The sequence below is a fragment of the Electrophorus electricus genome, chromosome 7, assembly GCF_013358815.1.
Source record: "Electrophorus electricus isolate fEleEle1 chromosome 7, fEleEle1.pri, whole genome shotgun sequence".
NCBI lineage: Eukaryota > Metazoa > Chordata > Actinopteri > Gymnotiformes > Gymnotidae > Electrophorus > Electrophorus electricus.
In genome coordinates, this window is record NC_049541.1 from 27,935,528 (window position 1) to 27,957,163 (window position 21,636).

Here is a 21,636-nt window from a genome sequence, read left to right on the forward strand (position 1 = left end):
TTAGCCATGAGGACGGCTGCCAGGGCTTTCACAATCAGCTCTGTGTATTTAAAAGTTTGTTGACTAATTGTCTAATAAATTGTCTTGTTCTCTGTACAGTTGTGCCATGTTTCCATCCAATAGCCTTTATCATGATTAGGCGATATCAATCTCTCTCTCTCTCTCTCTCTCTCTCTCTCTCTCTCTCTCTCTCTCTCTCTCTCTGTATATATATATATATATATATATTACTGTAGATGTGTAACGAAGTGCAATCCCATCGCGACTGATGCGGAATTCCACCTGTTACTGAGACCGGTAGACCCGTCTGAGAACAGAAGAACAAGCGTACAATCTACATATGTCCGTACACCTGGTAGCCCCGAGTCTTCAGCGTACAGAGGGTCGATGTTGCACAAATGCTGCTTTATTGTGAAACTGCCAAGCACTGGAGCAGCAACTGCACTGCTCGCTCCGCCAGCAGAGGAATGCGCGCACACGCGACGCTAACATTTATGAAGAGAAAATGTCCAGTCAAAATGTCGACATTGACAATGTCCAAACAGTGCCCTGTTACCAAGAGTACTGCAATATCCAGCCTTTTAGTCTAAATATATAAAATATTGAGACCAAAAGTTCCGCGCGCTTCAGAACGTAGCACCTACACGCAAAGCGTGCTGTACGCATTTAATATTAACCTCCAGAAAAAGCGGTTGCAAATGAGAACGAATCTGTCAGGTTACTTTAGTTTTTTTGGCTCAGATGAGAAGGAGATAAACGCAGTAAACGGAGAGGTGGCGTCTTTTGTGGAGCGCATTTCCTGCGCATTCCTATTGGTTTGGTGGAGCCACGATGACATGGAGGCGACGGGTGTAGACTTTATAAAGCCTCGTCCGCGGAGCTCAGCCGCTGAAAAGCTTGATACTGAGCCCGCTGATCCTAACCCCGCTGATCCTAACCCCGCTGATCCTAACCCCGCTGATACTAACCCCACTGATACTAACCCCACTGTTCTCCGGGAGAAGAGAAGGTAGCCCGCGCCGCGACACCATGAGCGAGGTACGTCCGTCATCCCCGCGCGGTTTAACGGCAGATATTCAGCAGTACTGCTCTCTGAACTGCAGCTGTTAGTTTCACTCGCCAGATTAGCAGCACATTGATTTATTCGTATATCGGAGTTTATGCCAAAGATGTTATCCTAGCAGTTTGTAAAGCCGTTGTCTCTTTAGTAATGGATCTCAGGAGACGCACTCCAGCACCTGAGAACTGATGGAGTCGCTTCTTCCTGCTAATTCTCGTCATTATAGCCACGTTATTTACTCAGTAGTTGAGTACTTATTAGTTTGCTTGGAGAAACAGTGAGAGTCCAGTGCTCAAACACCCGTGGTCGGAGTGACATTGTGGGGTCATCTCACTTAAGATGAGAAAACCCCGCACCTCGTGCAGACCCAGACACGTCCCCTGATACAGTGACACGCGCCCACTTCCACTCAGGGTGCATGAATGTCAATGGTTAATTTTTTCAGTTGCAGTTGTAATAGTTTTTTTTTTAATTAATAATATTCTACAATATACAATAATATTCTACTTTTATTGCCGCTTACTGCATGACTACAGCCTATACGATAATGTTTAATTATATAACGATTTTATACATTTTTGATGCAGTTTATCTGCATAGCTTGGAAGACTAACAGACCACCTCAATTCATGACAAACTGAAAGAGAAATGCTTTTGTGATTAATAACAGCATACAGTAGTTACTCTTCAGTAGATTTTGTCTCAATGGAATCTCGTATAATACACTGGTTTAGTTTTATAATACTATGTCATTTGAGCAGATTAGAGCATGGTCTACTGCAGCACACCAGATTAGGACTAAATGGTTGCCTGTTACCCAGAACCAAATAATTACCGTGTTTTCCTACACCCAGACACACTGTTTATGATCTGGACATGGGACTGGAGATGTGGGATGACCGCTTTGAGTGCCTTGTCATAACGAGATAAACTGGACATGCTTTTTCAGTCGAGTGCTGGGGGTGGGGGGGGGGGGGGGTACACCATTAGCTTCAGTAACTCTTCCTTCAGTAAAGACTCCAGAGACCTCACGTTTGTCCACAGAAGGGCAGCAGTATAAAATATATATGATTTAGGAATCATAAAATATGTGTTTGCTTAGTTGTGTACAGAATGTTTTGCTATTTGCAGTGTTTAGCTCCAGTTTGACTGCTGTTAAAAGCCTTTAGTAAAAGGCACAGCTACATATGCCACAGATACTCCTGCAAATCAAACATAAGCAACAATCAGTGATAAACAAATACCACCAGGTTTTTTTTAAATGTAACTTTTATATAATAGAGGATGTGATGGACCTGTGTGTGATGTAATGGCTGTGATGGGTGTGATGTCCTGGGTGTCTTGGGTGTGATGTCCTGGGTGTCCTGGGTGTGATGGGTGTGATGTCCTGGGTGTCCTGGGTGTGATGGGTGTGATGTCCTGGGTGTGATATCCTGGGTGTGATGTCCTGAGTGCCCTGGGTGTCCTGGGTGTGATGAGTGTGATGTCCTGGGTGTCCTGGGTGTGATGTCCTGGGTGTGATGGATATGATGTCCTTGGTGTGATGGGTGTGATGTCCTGGGTGTGATGGATATGATGTCCTTGGTGTGATGGATATGATGTCCTTGGTGTGATGGGTGTGATGTCCTGGGTGTGATGTCCTGGTTGTCCTGGGTGTCCTGGGTGTCCTGGGTGTGATGGGTGTGATGTCCTGGGTGTGATGGGCATGATGTCCTTGGTGTGATGGATATGATGTCCTTGGTGTGATGGGTGTGATGTCCTGGGTGTGATGGATATGATGTCCTTGGTGTGATGGGTGTGATGTCCTGGGTGTGATGTCCTGGGTGTGATGGATATGATGTCCTTGGTGTGATGGGTGTGATGTCCTGGGTGTGATGGGCGTGATGTCCTGGGTGTGATGGATATGATGTCCTGGGTGTGATGGGTGTGATGTCCTGGGTGTGATGGATATGATGTCCTTGGTGTGATGGGTGTGATGTCCTGGGTGTGATGGATATGATGTGCTTGGTGTGATGGTGCTCCCTGTGTCTGCATGGGTTTCCTCCCATGTTCCAAAAATTTGTGTTTTAGGTTGAGTGGTTTTTCAACATAGTCCTTCTGTGAGTCTGTGCTCACCCTGTAATGGACTGTTGTCCAGTTCATGGTCAGTTCCCACCTTGCGTCCTGTCCAGGGTCGGTTCCTGCCTTGCATCCTGTCCAGGGTCGGTTCCTGCCTTGCGTCTTGTGCTGCTGGGATAGGTTTCCTCCCCCATGACCCTGAATCAGATTAAATGATTTAGAAGGTGCATGAATGAATGAAAGCTGCTGGACTGTGCACTGTGCTCTTAGTACACTTTATACTGAACCTCTGATGAACCGTTAAACTAACCCACCAGTTGACTGTAAGCCAAAGTCATCCGTCTACCCCTTCGCTGTTAGGCAGTTTGCTGTAAGTTCCATAGGTTTATGTTTGAAGCCTTCAGTCATCATGTATTATACACTACCTGGCTAAAAAAAAGGTCACCACCTGGATTTAACTAAGTAGATAGGTAAGTGCCTCCCATTGGATAATTACTGCATGGGTGATTATGTTTCAGATGGCAACAAGTTATTTAACCCAAACTGATGCAGTGAATAGTTTATCATTTGTTAAACAACCATGTCGAAAGACACATCCTGTGGTTTTGGAAAAGATGTTCATCTGTTTCAGAAGGGTCAAATTATTGGCATGCATCAAGCAGAGAAAACATCTAAGGAGATTGCTGAAACTACTAAAATTGGGTTAAGAACGCATTATTAAAAAGTGGAAGGACAGTAGGGAAACATCATCTTCGAGGAAGGAATGTGGTCGGAAAAAAATCTTGAATTATCGTGATCGACGATCACTTAAGCGTGTGGTGAAATCAAATCGTAGAAAAACAGCACTAGAACTCAGGGATATGTTTAATAGTGAAATTAAGAGCATTTACACATGCACAATGCGAAGGGAACTCAAGGGGTGGGACTAAACAGCTGTGTAGCCTTAAGAAAACCACTTGTCAATGAGGCTAACTGGCAAAAAGGGCTTCAATTTGCTAGGGAGCATAAAGATTGGACTCTGGAGCAATGGAAGAAGGTCATGTGGTCTGAGTCCAGATTTACTCTGTTCCAGAGTGATGGGCGCATCAGGGAAAGAATAGAGGAGGCTGAAGTGATGCACCCATCATGCCTAGTGCCTACCGTACAAGCCTGTGGGGGCAGTGCTATGATCTGGGGTTGCTGCAGTTGGTCAGGTCTTGGTTCAGCAACATTATATTCCCAAAGAATGAGGTCAGCTGACTACCTGAATATACTGAATGAGCAGGTTATTCCATCAATGAATTTTTTTCTTCCCTGATGGTACGGGCATATTCCAAGATGACAATGGCAGGATTCATCGGGCTCAAATTGTGAAAGAGTGGTTCAGGGAGCATGAGACATCATTTTCACACATGGATTGGCCACCACAGAGTCCAGACCTGAACTCCAATGAGAATCTTTGGGACGTGCTGGAGAAGACTTTGTGCAGTGGTCCAAATCTTGGGGATAAAATAATGCAACTCTGGACAGAAATAAATGTTGTGACATTGTAGAAGATTGTGGAAACAATGCCACAGTGAATGCACGCTGGAATCAAAGCTAAAGGCGGTCCAACTAAATATTAGAGTGTGTGACCTTTTTTTTGGCCAGGCAGTGTAAAAGAACAATAAACTCTCTAAGGATTTTGGCTCTGAGATATTAGGCTCATTGAGCCTGGCATAGATGGCATGTAAGCACAGTGAAAGTGCTAATTAACTTCAAAAGAGCATAACTGAAGCACACTGCAATTTCTCTTCAGTTGGTACAGACTCAATGTCTGAGTGAATCTTCAGTTTTTACAGACTCATTTCTGTGCCACTGCAGCATGTTTGAACATGTTATTCAGCCCCTAATTATAAGAAATGGCCATGAACTCCCCCTAAACTGTTGTGCTGAGGTCCAAACCATGTGATGGGTTTCCTTTGATGTGTAGATTGTATAATGTCATATATAGTCATAGTCATATAGTCACATGTTGTGGTTCCCCATCAGCCATATTTGAACCTTTTAGGGGAATTTGCAGTTTTTCAGGAATGTCTAAAATGAAGGAATGAAGGTCTATAATGAATAAATGATGGTCTATAATGAATGCAGTCTTATGGAGTCTCTCACTGAGCAAGCGTTTCCAGTAACTGAGAGTTAAGGCCACCTGTTTGGTTGGTTCTCTTCTCCACCTGTTTGGTTCCCATCTCCACAATTATTGCTTAATTTCCCACAATATCACTTCTTTTCCTCCTCCTCCTCCTTCTTGTCTCAGATGTCTTTACACTGCACTCGTGGACTGGTTTAACTGGTTCATGGCATTCAGGATTTGTTGGTGCAACTCTAGACAGGCTGTGGGAAATCATTTACATTTAATGGAACATTGTCCCCTTTAATCACTCATGTCATACAGTAAGAGGGAACAGATCTCTGAAATCTGTATATTTTGCATTGGCCACCATGAAATGTGTAATTGAGTCCACAATGTGATCTGGCTCTCATCTTCAAGTCATAAAAAGAGACAACAGATGCAGCTTTTCAGATATGACAATCATAACTGAACCAATATGGTAACCTGGAAACGTGAACACTTATGCTTAGTGGTACCAGCTTCAGTGCGATGAATCTGCACAATCCATAAACTCCAGATCATCGGTGCTCAGTGGTGAAGGTACTGGTCTAATAATCAGAAGGTTGTCAGTGTAAGTCCCACCACTGTTTCCACTGTTGGGACCTGAGCAAGACCCTCAACCCAATTACTCAAGATGTGTTCAGTTGTAATTGTAAGTTGTTTTGGATTAAAGCATCAGCTAAATGCCATACAATGTAAATAAACTCTATATACAGTCTGTGGCACAAATGCTTTGTGTAGTTCTGGGCTTCAGGTAGGAGGCAGTTGCACTTTTACTTCTAAAGCTGTTCCAGGTTGTAGATGTTTCTGGGACATCTGGCGCTTTCTCCCTAAGAATCGGCAGTGTACATGTAGTACAGTAGTGGCTGTTTCTGTCTCTCTTATCTTTCACTGTGCAGAGCACAACGTTTTGGTGTAGTTGTGTGTGCTGGGCCAGCAGTGGAAGTGCTGAACACAGCGCGTGAACGCAGCCCGAGCTCTGGCACTCAGAGTTCAGCGCCCAGCCCTCAAAATGATACCTGCTTACAGTGGACATGTTGGATCTGAGATTTCTGGAAGGGATTTTATGGCAAAGCAGATCATGGCATTTGTACAGCACTGTTGTACAGTTGTGTGTTGTTCAGTTGTGTGTTGTACAGTTGTGTGTGCTGGCAGTGCTGGACATTATTTTGCGTTTGTAGTCAACTGCAAATCATGTTTATGAACTGTTCATTTGACTTGTCGGCTTTATGCAGTATTCATATGTCACTGTTATATCGATTTATGCAGTATTCATATGTCACTGTTATACTGGTTTATGCAGTATTCATATTTCAGTTATATTTGTTTGTGTAGTATTCATATTTCACTGTTATATTTGTTTGTGTAGTATTCATATTTCACTGTTATATTGTTTTGTGCAGTATTCATATGTTACTGTTATAATTTTTAGATTTTCTGTGTCTATTCCAGGCTGGTTACACATATGCTGAATGAAAGATTACATTCAAAAGGTGATATTCCAGTGGAAATTCACTATGGTATGAGCCAGATAAATCACACACACACACACACACACACACACACACACACACACACACACACACACAGATTACATTATGTATTGTGGAGTGAGAGGTTTTACAGGTAATATGTTGGATTTTGTTTGATTACTAAATCACTTCCTGTGAGTACTGCTTCTTTCCACACGGTCCTCTACTGGTAAAGGACATCTCGCAGAGACCATTCAAATATGTAGAAGAAAATAATGCATTTAATAAAATGAAAAAATAAAGTTGTCAATCAATAAAAGAGATTGACAACTTTATTAAATGGTAAAGGCAGTGTTCTGAGGGCATGAATATGCAACCAAGACAGCTGTGTAGGGAACTTGTGTTTTTCATGTTGAATACCGTAGGCGGATATTAATGTACATGTAATTTAGCTTTAAAAAATCCTGACAGGCATTTAATTAAAATGTTACCTAATCTGGTTGATTTGGCTGGTATTATGAAACACCCCTCTAAATATGCTTTAGTTACTCTTGCCTTACTTTATTAATGTAACAATAAAACTTGCAATATTGCTTCATATTATTGTTTTTATTTTGTAGAATGTGGAAAAACAGTAAATAGACATGTAGTTTTTTTGTGGCAGAGGCTCAGTTAAAAAAGTGAACTGACCATGTGTTAGCCCTGATCCCGCTAATGCTGTGCAGACAAGCAGACTAGGGACCCACAGGTATAAACAGAGTAATTACAGATGAACGAGATATAGCAGTATTAGGGGTGGGGGACAGTGTTAACGAGATATAGCAGTATTAGGGGTGGGGGACAGTGTTAATGAGATATAACAGTATTAGGGGTGGGGGACAGTGTTAACGAGATATAGCAGTATTAGGGGTGGGGGACAGTGTTAATGAGATATAACAGTATTAGGGGTGGGGGACAGTGTTAACGAGATGGGGGTGGAGCAACACAGCACCCAAAGCAAACAAAACCATGTTGCGCAGGTGCCATGGAAACCATAACACCAGTGAGTTGGAATGCATCAGTTTCTAAACGAACAAAGTAAAATCCTGAACTGTAAAATCAAACCATGAAGAATCACCTACTTTTCACCTAATAGCACTTAGCTGATTCCAGACCTGTTGGCTTGTGCTTTAAAGTGCAAAAGCATTAATCAAAGACATCTGGACTAATGTGCATTATGGAGCAGGTTAGAGCTGTGTCAATGAGTTTGTCCTTGGTGAACATGTGCACTCTAGCAGACAGACAGTCCAAGGTTACATATCTGATAGATGTAAGCCTTTGTGCTGTAGTTAAATCAATAATAGAAATGGATTTAAATTGAGGACATTTGAGTAATCTCCTCACATCTCTTCACATCTTCCCACCAACTCCCCACCATCTCCTCACATCCCCTCACCTTCTCCCCACCATCTCCTTATATCTCCTCACATCACCTCACAATCTCCTCACATCTCCTCACCATCTCCTCACATCTTCCCACCAACTCTTCACATCTCCTCACATCTCCTCACCATCCCTTCCATGCTTTCTTAGTCTTTCCCAATGATTTTCCCACAATATCTTTATACATTTTATAGGGCCAAATTCTATGAAATGTAGAATGTGCCATTTAGAAAGTCCTATTGTGTAACATCCATGGAGGGTGGCTCACTGAGGAGATGTGGAAATAGACACATAAGAACAGAAATAGCACAGCTGTTCTGGTCCTGTCCAATTAATTGTAGAAGCAGTGTGAGGTGGGATTAGTGAGGTGCAGACCTGCGATTACTCAGATCCTTCTGGAGGACGACACTGAGAAGTGTCCTAACCTCCTCCAGGACACACCCCTCCAGCCCTCTACCATGACACTCTACTCTCTCACTCTCCCACTCTCTCACTCTCCCTCTCTCTCACTCTCCCTCTCACTCTCCCTCTCCCACTCTCTCCCACTCTCTCACTCTCCCATTCTGCTACTCTTTCACTATCTCACTCTCTCACTCTCTCACTCTCCCTCTCACTCTCCCACTCTCTCACTCTCCCATTCTGCTACTCTTTCACTATCTCACTCTCTCTCTCCCACTCTCTCACTCTCCCACTCTCACTCTCCCACTCTCTCACTCTCCCATTCTGCTACTCTTTCACTATCTCACTCTCTCACTCTCCAACTCTCTCACTCATTCTCTCACTCTCCAGTAGTCCCACCAGGGACTCCCTGGAGATCGTTAGAGAACTGCAGGTCAGAAGACTGAGTTTTTGGTGTTCATAATTGTAGTAACAGCCGGAACATCAGTTTTCTAGCTTTACCTCCTCGGGAAGGCAAGGAGAAGAGACCCAGATTAAAGAGAAGCTTTAATCTGTGTGTGTGGTGGTTAGGGTTAGGGTTAGGGTTAAAGGAACATCTCTGTTCATTTAAGATGACCAGCAGTTGCTCTGGTCAGGATGTGCACAAGGATGATGGACCTCCTTCTTATTCCACAAAAAACAACGAACAAAACGAAACCAGTCTGGACAGAATTCCAGGGGCTTTGTCTCCTCATTTTATTTCCAGCAGTGGGCTGAGTTCTCTTTCTGGGTTTGATATCCTACTGGGAGAAGAGACAGCATTTAAATAGGCAACTGATGCAACTAATTTTAACTATCCACTAATCCCCACGGGTCATGTCCACTAATCCCCACGGGTCACCTCCACTATTTCACATGGGTCATTGATGCTAGTCCACACGGGTCATGTCCGTTAATGCACACGGGTCATTGACGCTAGTCCACACGGGTCATCTACGCTAATCCACACAGGTCATCTACGCTAATCCACACGGGTCATCTCCGCTAGTCCACACGGGTTATCTCCTCTAGTCCACATGGGTCATCTCCGCTAGTCCACACGGGTCATTTCCGCTTATCCACACGGGTCATTGACGCTAGTCCACACGGGTCATCTACGCTAATCCACACAGGTCATCTACACTAAACCACACGGGTCATCTCCGCTAGTCCACACGGGTCATCTACGCTAGTCCACAAGGGTCACATGCTAATCCATACAGGTCACATCTGCTGGTCCCTCTTTCTGCCACACATGGAAAGTCTGGTCTCTAAACTGGCCACTTTCCCATCTCCAGACTTTCTATTTTTTACACAGGATAGAACTTTAGGCTCTTTATCTCTCTGCTGTTTCTGCTTACACTGTGCATGGCCCAGTTCTAGAGCTCCTGCTTGTATTCATAATGCCACAGAGTCTTAAAACATCACCATGAACTTCAGTACGCACTGATGGATTTACCCTGATAACTCTATCTCACCTAAAGAGACCAGGGGGAAAACACATGGCATGTGATCTGTTCCAGTAAAAAGCATCAAACAATCATCTTAAGATCCTAATCATGGACTCTGCCCTGAATATGAGCTATGGCATGTTTAAATCCTGTGCACAGGAGCAGTGGGTTTGGTGCTAAGCAACAGTGTGCACTGTTAGAAGTACTCAAACCCTCTGTACTCAAACTCCGTACTCAAAGCCTCTGTGCTCAAACACTCTGTACCCATACCTTCTGTACTCAAACTCTGAGCACTCAAACACTGGAATTTGGGATAAAACGGCTATCTGTCAATTGTTCAGAGGAACATAATTAGCCTTAAACCCATTATTTGAGTGGAAGAAACTTTTAAATACATGGTAAAATCTTGGCAGTTGTGGTTCTACTAAATGTGCATTGCCAGTGGCTTCTCTTCCTGCACTTTGGTTGAATTTAAGATTTTATCCAAGCAGAACTAGTGAAGTAAATGTGCACATCAGTGCTTCTTAACAGAACTGTAAAACAGCTCTTACTTTACACAACATACACGCAGATTATACCTCCTTCAAAAACTGACCTGATTTAGCAAAACTCGCAACATTATTCAATTGGAGAAATGAGGAAATTTGTATTTCTGAATATAATGGGAGTTGTATATGACTGAGCTCTGTAAAAAGTCTTTCTGATACATGAACAACCTTCACCATAATAACCTCTAATATGTAGCTGGTCTAAGGGTGTTTCAGTCAGGAGTGTCGAGCTGGTGATCAAACACTCAGAGTTCTCCTGATTCCTCTTTCTCTCTCTCTCTCTCTCTCTCTCTCTCTCTCTCTCTCTCTCTCACACACACACACACACACACACACACTTATCATCACAAACACAATGAAACACACACCTGAAGTCATTTATTTAATTTAGCTGTAATAAAGGGTAATAGCTGTGACACACGGCCACTGGGAGCCCCTTTTACTGTCCTGGTTTGGACTCAACCATCTCTACCTTTGATGGCTTCGGACCAGCTCTGGGGATGTAGTTCTGTTAGACTGTAAGGCCTCTAGCTGGAAATGCACTGTGGAAATCCATTTGTGTTCCAGTGAAAAAATATATTAAAAATGTAAGATAGGGAATTGGACAATGGAAAAGTGAAGGAGATTATTGGACTGTGAAGGGAGTCCAGACCTCTAGACGTGGAGTAGATGTCAACAGAGATTGGCCTCACTTTTGGTCAGTGTTGTCTACACTGTTAATAACTGATAGATGGACTATTCACCTAATATTCACCCAGTAACTAATAATAATACTTAATTTAAAACCTAATAATAATATTCAGCTTATAGTAATATTCATCTGGTCATATTCACTTAACACCTAAATAATATTTAAACAACAACACCAACAACAATATTAGTATTATAATAATATTATAATATATTAATTTTATTAATTATATTTACTTTGGTACCTAATCAAATATTCCTGTAATAGCACTAAAATGTTGGGTGGAGTGGTGCTCTCCTCTATCTGAATAGGAACCTCACAGCTGAAAGGGTGATCAACCCTGAGTAAATATTTAAATCACTGTTTGTTATTGCTTTCATTTTTTAATTATGAATACAAAGGTTCAAACACAGGTTCATAAAACACACATAGTTCAGCTAATTTTCTGACCCTAATCACATGAGACATATTAGGTGTTTGGAAGCTGAGCTCCTGTGAAGTGCACTGCTAGCTGTGGCCAACACTGGCCACACTTTGAGATGCTTCTGCGCGTGTGTGTGCCCAGTGTGAGGTCCTGTGCTATAGCACACACTGTGTTGTGGAAATCATGTCCTTGTTCTGCAGATCTTCTCTTCTCCACCACAGCTTGGCCATCTGGTTCGTGCTAACTATGGTTGCTGGTTAAGAGCTCTATACACCATTACATACACTCAGAACAGAGGAGGCTCAGATGTAACCCTCTCATACATGTCTGCAGCAGCATACATGCTATAGTGTGTGTGCGTGTGTGTGCGTGTGTGTGCGTGTGCGCGTGCGTGTGCGTGCGTGCGTGTGTGTGTGTGCGTGTGCGCGTGTGCGTGCGTGTGTGCGCGTGTGTGCGTGCGTGTGCGTGTGTGCGTGCGTGTGTACGTGCGTGCGTGCGGGCGTGTGTGCGTGTGCGGGTGTGCGTGTGTGTGTGCGTGCGTGCGTGCGTGCGTGCGTGTGTGTGTGTGCGTGTGCGTGTGTGTGTGTGTGGGAGGGGTAATATCAGAGTCAAGCACATTCCTTTTATACATCTCTGTTGTTTCTCTGCTCTTTCAGATCTTTGAAATAATGATTTTAGTTTATGTGTCCTACTCAGCTTCAAAGATATGTGTGTCTACGTGTGTGTATCTACATGTGTGTGTGTCTACGTGTGTGTATTAATATGTGTGTGTATATGTGTGTCTACATGTGTTTTTGTGAATAATTGTCTAATCCCTACAGTGATATTTCTAAACAGTAAAGCCTGTTATCTCGCAGAAGCTAAAGGATCCTTTTTTCTTTTTTAAACCAAGCTGCAAGCTAAAATAACACATTTATGTTTGGGAGTGTGTAAACTGTTTTATGTTTGGGAGTGTGTAAACTGTGTTATGTTTGGGACTTTGTAAACTGCGTAATGTTTGGGAGTGTGTAAACTGCATTGTTTGGGAGTGTATAAACTGTGTAATGTTTGGGAGTGTGTAAACTGTTTTATGTTTGGGAGTGTGTAAACTGCATAATGTTTGGGAGTGTGTAAAGTGCGTAATGTTTGGGAGTATGTAAAGTGCATAATGTTGGGGAGTGTGTAAACTGTTTTATGTTTGGAAGTGTGTAAACTGCGTAATGATTGTGAGTGTGTAAACTGTGTTGTGTTTGGGAGTGTAAACTGCGTGATGTTTGGGAGTGTGTAAACTGTGTTGTGTTTGGAAGTGTGTACACTGTTAAGTTTGGGAGTGTGTATACTGTGTTGTGTTTGGAAGTGTGTAAACTGTGTTATGTTTGGGAGTGTGTAAACTGTGTTGTGTTTGGGAGTGTGTAAACTGTGTTATGTTTGGGAGTGTGTAAACTGTGTTGTGTTTGGGAGTTTGTAAACTGTGTTGTGTTTGGAAGTGTGTAAACTGTTTTGTGTTTGGGAGTGTGTAAACTGTTTTGTGTTTGGGAGTGTGTGAAAGCAGTAGAGAGCTGTAGGTCCAGGCATGATGGGATCTCTCATTCTGGTACATGTGAGGAGACCAGCAGGTCTCTGCAGGGTTAAAACAGAGCTTTGGTGTTAACCAGATTAAAAAGAATTGCAGTTGTTGACTCTCCCTGACACACGTGTGGACCAGTTTCTTGCACTCAAATGCTAAAAGGAAGCCACAAACCTTAGAGATGTAATACGAGTACATGAGTAAACAGTGAGTATATGAGTAAACAGTGGGTGCAAACATCACTAATGTGGTTTAGCTAGCACCATCAAAAGCCACTTCTAAATCCCTCTCATTGTTGGTTGCTCTCACTGAGTCTAAATATAAGAATATACATTTCTGTACACTTCTCCTCCAGTGACGAGACCTTCAGTTATATTATGATTTGGCTAAAAACATTTTGAGAAAAGTTAATAGCATTTATATAATATAGGAGGGACTTAAGAGACTACAGTAGATGGTACGTACTGTACAGTAGTAGATGGACAGATCTGCGCATCATCTGTGTACTGGCGAACATAAATGTTACATTTCTTATTTTAACAGATGCTACCATCTTTAGCTTGAATAAGAAGGGGCACAGCATTGACCCCTGAATCTAGAGCACAGTGAGCCAACGTGACATAGTGCTCATGAATAACTCAATAAGAAAGAACCTTCCACACCTTGTGTTGTTTGGCTGGGTTTGATCTTCTGATTTCCCCATCAAAGCCCTGCCAAAACTGTTTGAAATTCATCGAGAGTGGTGGATGAATTACGTGGCGGCGGACGCCTGACACCAGGGACGTGTTCTGGCCTTTCACCTGCTCAGAGGATTGAAGCCCGCTGTTCATTCCTGCTGTTGCTATAGTGATGGGAGAGGCGAGGCAAGGTTTATTGTGCTGGGCAGCAGGGGTCATGTGTTTCTAAAGCATTTAAAGCAATTTCTGGCTCTTCTCTGGATATTTTCTTCTTGAATTAGCACCGGCTATCATCTCAGCGAGGGGCTGTAGAACTGACACACACATTATATATGATCATCATTCCCAAGTCTTATGGCAGTGCTTTATAAACCATGGGAGGCAAAATCTCTTCTGGAAAAAAATCCAAAAAACAAAACAAGACTCAATCAATCAAAAACCCAAACAGCAGATATTAATCATCAACAATACACTTGATAATTTTCAGTAGAACAACTTTATCTGCGTTAGCATGAAAATATTCATCATGCAGGCTAGTTCACGGCTTCAATCTCGACTGCTGCGATGGGGGGTTACGTGCTGTGTGTGTGTGTGTGTGTGTGTGTGGAAACTGCAGGCTAGTCTGTTTCAACACATAGCTCATTCTCTTTAGAAAGGCCATTTTCCAGTCAGAGCAGAAACTCTTACTCTTTTTTTCTGTCCATGTCTCTCTCTCTCTGTTTTTGAGGTAATCTCAGCCCTCCTCAGCCTTCGTGCTGGACTCTCTATCAGCATGTCTCTGAGCAGCTCTGAGCTCTGTTGGAGCCATCGGTCAAAGTCCCATTAATTCCTCAGACCCCACATCACCTCACAGTGGCAGGGTAGAGAAAAAAGCAACACTGGCTCAACCTGAATATGACAGTGTGCACTTCCAGTTCAAAAAAGCAGAGCTGTGTTCTTAATGAGGAATGAGATATGACATGGAAAATCTCACTTATCTGCAGAATGAGATGTGCGATGAAATATCTCACTTATCTGCAGAATGAGACGTGCGATGAAATATCTCACTTATCTGCAGAATGAGACGTGCGATGAAATATCTCACTTATCTGCAGAATGAGACGTGCGATGAAATATCTCACTTATCTGCAGAGTGAGACGTGCGATGAAATATCTCACTTATCTGCAGAGTGAGATGTGAGATGAAATATCTCACTTATCTGCAGAATGAGATGTGAGATGAAATATCTCACTTAGCTGCAGAACGAGACGTGAGATGAAATATCTCACTTAGCTGCAGAACGAGACGTGAAATGAAATATCTCACTTAGCTGCAGAACGAGACGTGAGATGAAATATCTCACTTATCTGCACAAGGAGTTAGAACATCATTATTATTCACATACACTGTTCACGTCATTATCTCTTTATTATTCATGTGTACGGTTCATGTCATTATCTCATTATTATTCATATCCACCATTCATGACATTATCTCATTATTATACCTGTACACTGTTCATGTCATTATCTCATTACTATTCACATATACTGTTCATGTCATTATCTCATTATTTTTTGTTCATTGATCTATGTCAAAAAAACATTTTCACTGAATTTAAACCAATTTCAATCAAAGTGTAATAAGCCATACTATTTGAAACATTAAACAGAGTGTTTTTTAAACACTCTTCTCTTGGCTGTAATGGTTGTCTCGTGGTGGTTGAGAAGCTCATGTGCGTTAGATTAGTTAACCACTGGATTCAGCAGGATTTCTCTTCCTCAGAAGTCCACATGTAATATCACTTCTCCCACTGCGCTGCATATTAAATGGAGTAAAAGGCTTCCAGAAATAGGCTCCTATAATCTGTGCATTATGGCGTGAGTCACTCTAGGACCTGTTTTGTGGGTTAATGGTCTTCTGGTGGCCTTCAGTGGGCCATCTGTCATTAATTTTGAGTGAAAAATGTAATTTTTTGAGTAATAGCAGAACACTGAGGTACCAGGATACAGCTTTTCTCATCCAAGCGCTGTGTGTAAAGTTTTTAAAATGTGTATTTTCACAATTTAATTCAGTTAATGGTCAAATAATTTGTAGAAGAGGGTATGAACAAATTATGAAAATGAAAGATGAAAATGTGTATGTCATGTGTACGACCCCTAACCCTCCTTTACATGTGTATGTTATGTGTACACTACACAGGTGTAGATTTTATTCCCTCAGGCTCACCTGATGTGTTATTGACAGATAGACTCATGAGGAAGAACTGAAACTCAACCATCTTATCTAAAACCTCTCTTCATTCCCTTCTTTACAAGATCCCCTGAAACAGAAATGCTAAAATGACAGACATTTGTAAGACATCACCTTTTCTCTCTCTAGTGACGCCTCACTGGAAGTGCACAGAAAGCTCTGGAATCCAATGGCTTGTTTATACTCTTGTACTCTGTACTCAGCAACTATTAGCCTATTAGCCCTCAACACTACTGAAAACTTCCAGAGTTCTTTACCTCTCCACAAAACTTCTTCAGCCCAAATGACAGGCCAAAAACACCAGGGATGCATCCTGGACAAGTCCCCTAATGTTACAGCCCTGCTGTTGTCTAGATGTGAGACCAACACCATTTGGTGTCTCAACAAGCAGTAGGCTCTTTCTGTACAGCCGTCGGGGTTTTGTTTTAAGGCCACAGATCTACCCAAAATTACACCAAACGGTCATGATGGGCTAGTAGCTGTCATGTCACTGAGAACGTACAACAAAAAGACAAGCAAATAATAACAAGACAAAAAAACAAACAAACAAAAAAAAACCAGATAAGCCAATAATAATAATGAAAACATTATTTTTCTGTTTTCCAGAGTCAAGGATCTGGCACAACAGGTGGTAACAACAAAACCTCTGGAAAACAAGGTAAAACCAACTTCTCTTCAAAATGAATAACTTTGCCTTTATAAACTGACTAAAGCCATCAATTAGACACATTTTAAGGATATCCCATAACCCTCTAATACCAGGAAATAAGACTCGTAGCTGTGTTGTTTGTGTTTGGTTGTGCTGGGAACACCTCTCCCTGCTACTCTAAACAGTATTGTAGGCCTTGCACCAGTGGGCCAACACATATAATGTGTTCTCCCCCTCTAAAATGAGTCCTGAGCAGGGATTATGTCTTGAAAAGGGATTAGGTCCTGACGGGGGATTAAGTCCTGAGCAGGGATTACGTCCTTCACCTGCTAATCAAGGGAATGGCCTGGGAAGCCTTGTTCTCCTTCCGGGTTATTCGAGTGAGGACGAGGCATGTCACAGACAGGGGATGTCCTAGCATGTGGGACTGAGCTTCAGTTTGACGCTGTAAACGACAACGTGACTGAGATTCCAGAGAGTCCTTGGTTCTGGCCACAAAGAAATGTGCAGAGTTAAAATACTGTCATGTATTATTAATAGAAAGCTATTAATCTTTTCACATTGCACGAGGCTCGTAGATTGAACTAGAGACTGGGCTCTGCTGGAGTGCAGATTCCTTTGGGAAGTAGCTTGAGTGTTTTTCATTTTTGTTCATAATGGCTAATTAAGTAGGAATTTGAAAGAAAAGGAGACTCACACACATATGTCTGTACATGCACACACACTCGTACACACACACACACACACACACACACACACACACACACACACACACACACACACACTGCAGCAGCCTTTGATGTCTCTCCTTGGTCATTAACAGAACAGTGCTTCCCCAGTGCCATCAAGCCTCACTCACTACAGCTGCTGGTCTGAACACTCCAGGGATAAAGCTATTGAAGTGTATTGACCAGCTCACTGTCTCTGACTGTGGTAGCCAGGCGAAGCACAGAGGAGATGCTTCTCTAACCCTGCTATTCCATTAACACTGCGGGGCTAGCTGAACAGGCTCCACCCTGCTGACAGAATGAAAGTACTGTTAGTTGAATACAATTCAAATGAGAAACGTAAGTGTTTGCAAAACAACAGAACGTATTACAGGGAATAAATTGTTTTCTGATACTTTGTTTCAGAAGTACTGATAAATAAAAACAGCAAACTGACACAGTCTGTGTGATGTAATAACAATGACTTATCACTGCCCACCGATAGTACAATGATGATAGAAGATGTCATAGTGTGGGCTTTACAATTACACAGGGCAAAAGGTTTCCATGAAGAAGACACACGCTCAAGCCCCTATGAAGACACACCCTGTATCTAAGAAGATACAAGCTTAAACCCCTAAGAAACCCAAGCTTAAGAAGACACACCCTGATCTAAAATCTTCAGTTGACCTCATGTGCAATCAGAACCCTCATCAGGGAGACACTGAATATAAAGGCCCAACTCGAAACTTCAACCAACTTCAGTGCAAATTAAAATGGCATTTTAAATGTAATCATGTACAAATTGTACCAACCCAGAACTGTGTGTGTGGAAAAGCATATTCACGCATCAACTGCAGAGTGAGTCATGGAAGAGTGAGTCCTAGCAGAGTGAGTCATGGAAGAGTGAGTCCTAGCAGAGTGAGTCCTAGCAGTGAGTCATTGCAGAGTAAGTCATGGAAGAGTGAGTCCTAGCAGAGTGAGTCATGGAAGAGTGGGTCATTGCAGAGTGAGTCATGGAAGAGTGGGTCATTGCAGAGTGAGTCATGGAAGAGTGAGTCCTAGCAGAGTGAGTCATGGAAGAGTGGGTCATTGCAGAGTGAGTCATGGAAGAGTGAGTCCTAGCAGAGTGAGTCATGGAAGAGTGGGTCATTGCAGAGTGAGTCATGGAAGAGTGGGTCATTGCAGAGTGAGTCATGGAAGAGTGGGTCATTGCAGAGTGAGTCATGGAAGAGTGGGTCATTGCAGAGTGAGTCCTCTCTTCAGTCCAAGAGCTCCTTCTGACCATTGGGTCAAGGGTCACCACTGCCCTCCTCAATCATATTAATTGCTATTGAATTTTACAGAGCTAACATTCTACTCACCTTCCCTAGACCCTGACTGGCTGCAGAGCTGCTCTCTCTTAGTGCTTCGAAACTAGAGGTGCAGTACCTAAATGTTACATAATAAAAACAATAGTAATAATAAATAAACTATAATATATCTGATGACAAATTTACAGAAAAAGATTATAAAAATACAAATTCAGTGCCATATTGTTTTGTTTTCATGATCTGATTGTGTACATTGGTTACATGTTGCACACAGTGAACAGAGTCATTGTAGCACGTTAACATTGTTCTACATTCCGTTGTGCACTAATAGCTGGTCACCAGTGAGTGAAAACCTCCCCAGAGCATGAGGAAGAAACCTTGAGAGGACCCTAGAGACAAAGGTGTGGGGAGCCTCCTTTGGCCAGATGTGATGATATTTGATGATTATATATATATATGGGGCTATATATGCAGGGATACCTGAGCTTTATAGACTTAAACTGCATGGGATTACAGGTTATTTTATGCCTGCAGGTAGAATTAACTAGTGAATCTATGTGGGTAATAGAAAATCATGGCAGGGTGTTTATTTTTTGTGATCTAATCTGATGTAGGTGATTTTTTAAAGAATGCTTTGGCTAGACTGCCTTTACATCCTGATAGCTCCCTGTAGTCTGTGTGGGGGTCCTGACACTATAACCGCTCCAGCTACAGGAGCCCAGCCCAGCTGCATTCTCCAGTAGTGGAACTCTCTATAGGGAAGCATTCTGGAGGTGCCGGCTCATTGCTAAGCCTAGCTGTGGGATTGGAAGGAGGTGCAGTTTCATTCATTCTGGTGCAAGATTTTCCATCCTAGCAGCTTTGCCGACCATCGTATGTGGAGTAATGTACACACATATCAGTAGAACCGCAACTCCATGGGAACTGACCCCACGACCTTGTGGCTGTTGCCTGCGCTGGCAGGTGAACTGCAGGCGCTTTAGACGCCTTTGGTGGCTAGTAATTTTAAAAAAGGATTGAATATTTCCAATTTGTTTGATTTGTGTGCAGAAGCTGCTGTTGCTTTGAAAGGATTCAGTTGAACTGGTCAAATTATACTCTGACATTTTGGGCTTTATGTTCTGTGTGTTACGCAAGCTATGGAGCTTCTTTCTCTCTTTCTCTCTTTCTGTCATTCTGGTGAATCCACACTTGCAGTCTGACAATGTGTATACTTAGAGCTGAGTGAGCCCCCTTCCACAATGTCCTGGTATGCAAAGAAACACTTTGTTAAGTGGTTTCATGTACCTGTGAGCAAAATGGAAACACTAGCAAATGGAAACTTTCATCACTTACTCAGGAACATTCCTGATACAGTGTGAAGTGAAAACAATATATGTAGCTTTGAATTATTAGAATAAGTAAAGAATGTTCACATGTCCGTCACATTATCTGTCCCCAGATGCTTCTAAGAAGAGTGCTCCGGAGGACTTTGACATCGACATGGACGCCCCTGAGACCGAGAAGGCAGCTGTGGCCATCCAATCACAGTTCAGAAAGTTCCAGAAGAAAAAACATGATGACAAAGCCTGAGAGCTCCATCCCCTCTGGTGTGGTGGTGGTAGGATGGTGCATGTGATAGAATTAAACTCAAGGAGGGTGGTGGTGGGGCCTACAGATATGACCTCTCAGTCACTGATGTCTGGGAAAGTCCATTACGTAATTTCTCACTCAGCTACTGAATGAATAACTTATTTATTTTTCTTAAGGTGCTTCCATGTAGTCAGGTGTCTGTGTCAACTCTTCATCCTTATCTCAGCAACCTTCAGTACTATGTCATTTATAGTGCTATAAATAAAAAGAAATGAAATTAAAAGAGACCTCAAACTCGTTATTGTTTTCACTCTGGAAATCTTAGTTAAATGCTACACTGTGGGCAAAGCCAGTGGTGGTTTCTGATGCTGTTTCTGTGGTAATCCAGTTCTGATGCTGCTGCTATGACAATCCAGATCAGATGCTGTAGCTATGGTAATCCATCTCTGCTACTGTAGCTATGGTAATCCAGCTCTGATGCTGTTGCTATGGTAATCCAGCTCTGATGGTGTTGCTAAGGTAACTCAGATCTGATGTTGTAGCTATGGTAATCCATCTAGCAACTAAAAGCCCATAACTGGACTGTAAATAATGTTAACAAACATGGCCTAACATCTCAGTGGACCTCTAAAAACAGCAAATTCCTTTAACCCAGGGTCACTAAATAATTCCCAGCATCAATTGTTTCTATTTTATACAAAAATTAACTAAATACAGATTATTCACAGAGACAGATCACTTTATTCCCTCTACAGTCATCTACAATCATCTACAGTCATGTACGGTCCTCTACAGTCATCTACGGTTATCTGGTCATCTACAGTCATGTACGGTCATCTACAGTCATCTAGGGTCATCTGGTCATCTACGGTCATCTACAGTCAACTACAGTCATCTAGTCATCTACGGTCATCTATGGTCATCTACAGTCATCTACAGTCATCTAGTCCTCTACAGTCATCTACGGTTATCTGGTCATCTACAGTCATGTACGGTCATCTACAGTCATCTACGGTCATCTAGTCATCTACGGTCATCTACAGTCAACTACAGTCATCTAGTCATCTACGGTCATCTATGGCCATCTGCAGTCATCTAGAGTCATCTAGTCATCTACAGTCATCTACAGTCATCTAGTCATCTACGGTCATCTACGGTCATCTAGTCATCTACAGTCATCTACAGTCATCTAATCAACTACAGTCATCTACAGTCATCTAGTCATCTATGGTCATCTACGGTCATCTAGTCATCTACAGTCATCT

The 21,636-nt window shown here is 42.4% G+C and overlaps 1 protein-coding gene across 1 annotated transcript; it reads left to right on the plus strand.

The window, feature by feature from the left end:
* Window positions 1-827: 827 nt before the first annotated feature.
* On the plus strand, window positions 828-20,658 carry pcp4b (Purkinje cell protein 4b). Its single transcript, XM_027022291.2, has 3 exons — window positions 828-1,038; window positions 16,737-16,788; window positions 20,241-20,658. Exons 1-3 carry the CDS (start codon window positions 1,030-1,032, stop codon window positions 20,369-20,371), a joined length of 192 nt encoding a protein of 63 aa, XP_026878092.1. The 5' UTR covers window positions 828-1,029; the 3' UTR covers window positions 20,372-20,658.
* The last annotated feature ends 978 nt before the right edge of the window (window positions 20,659-21,636 follow it).

Excerpts from the sequence above, each read along its gene's own strand:
- pcp4b (XM_027022291.2), top strand. Across the intron at positions 16,789-20,240 it reads CAAAACCTCTGGAAAACAAG|ATGCTTCTAAGAAGAGTGCT; the intron begins GTAAAACCAACT and ends ATCTGTCCCCAG.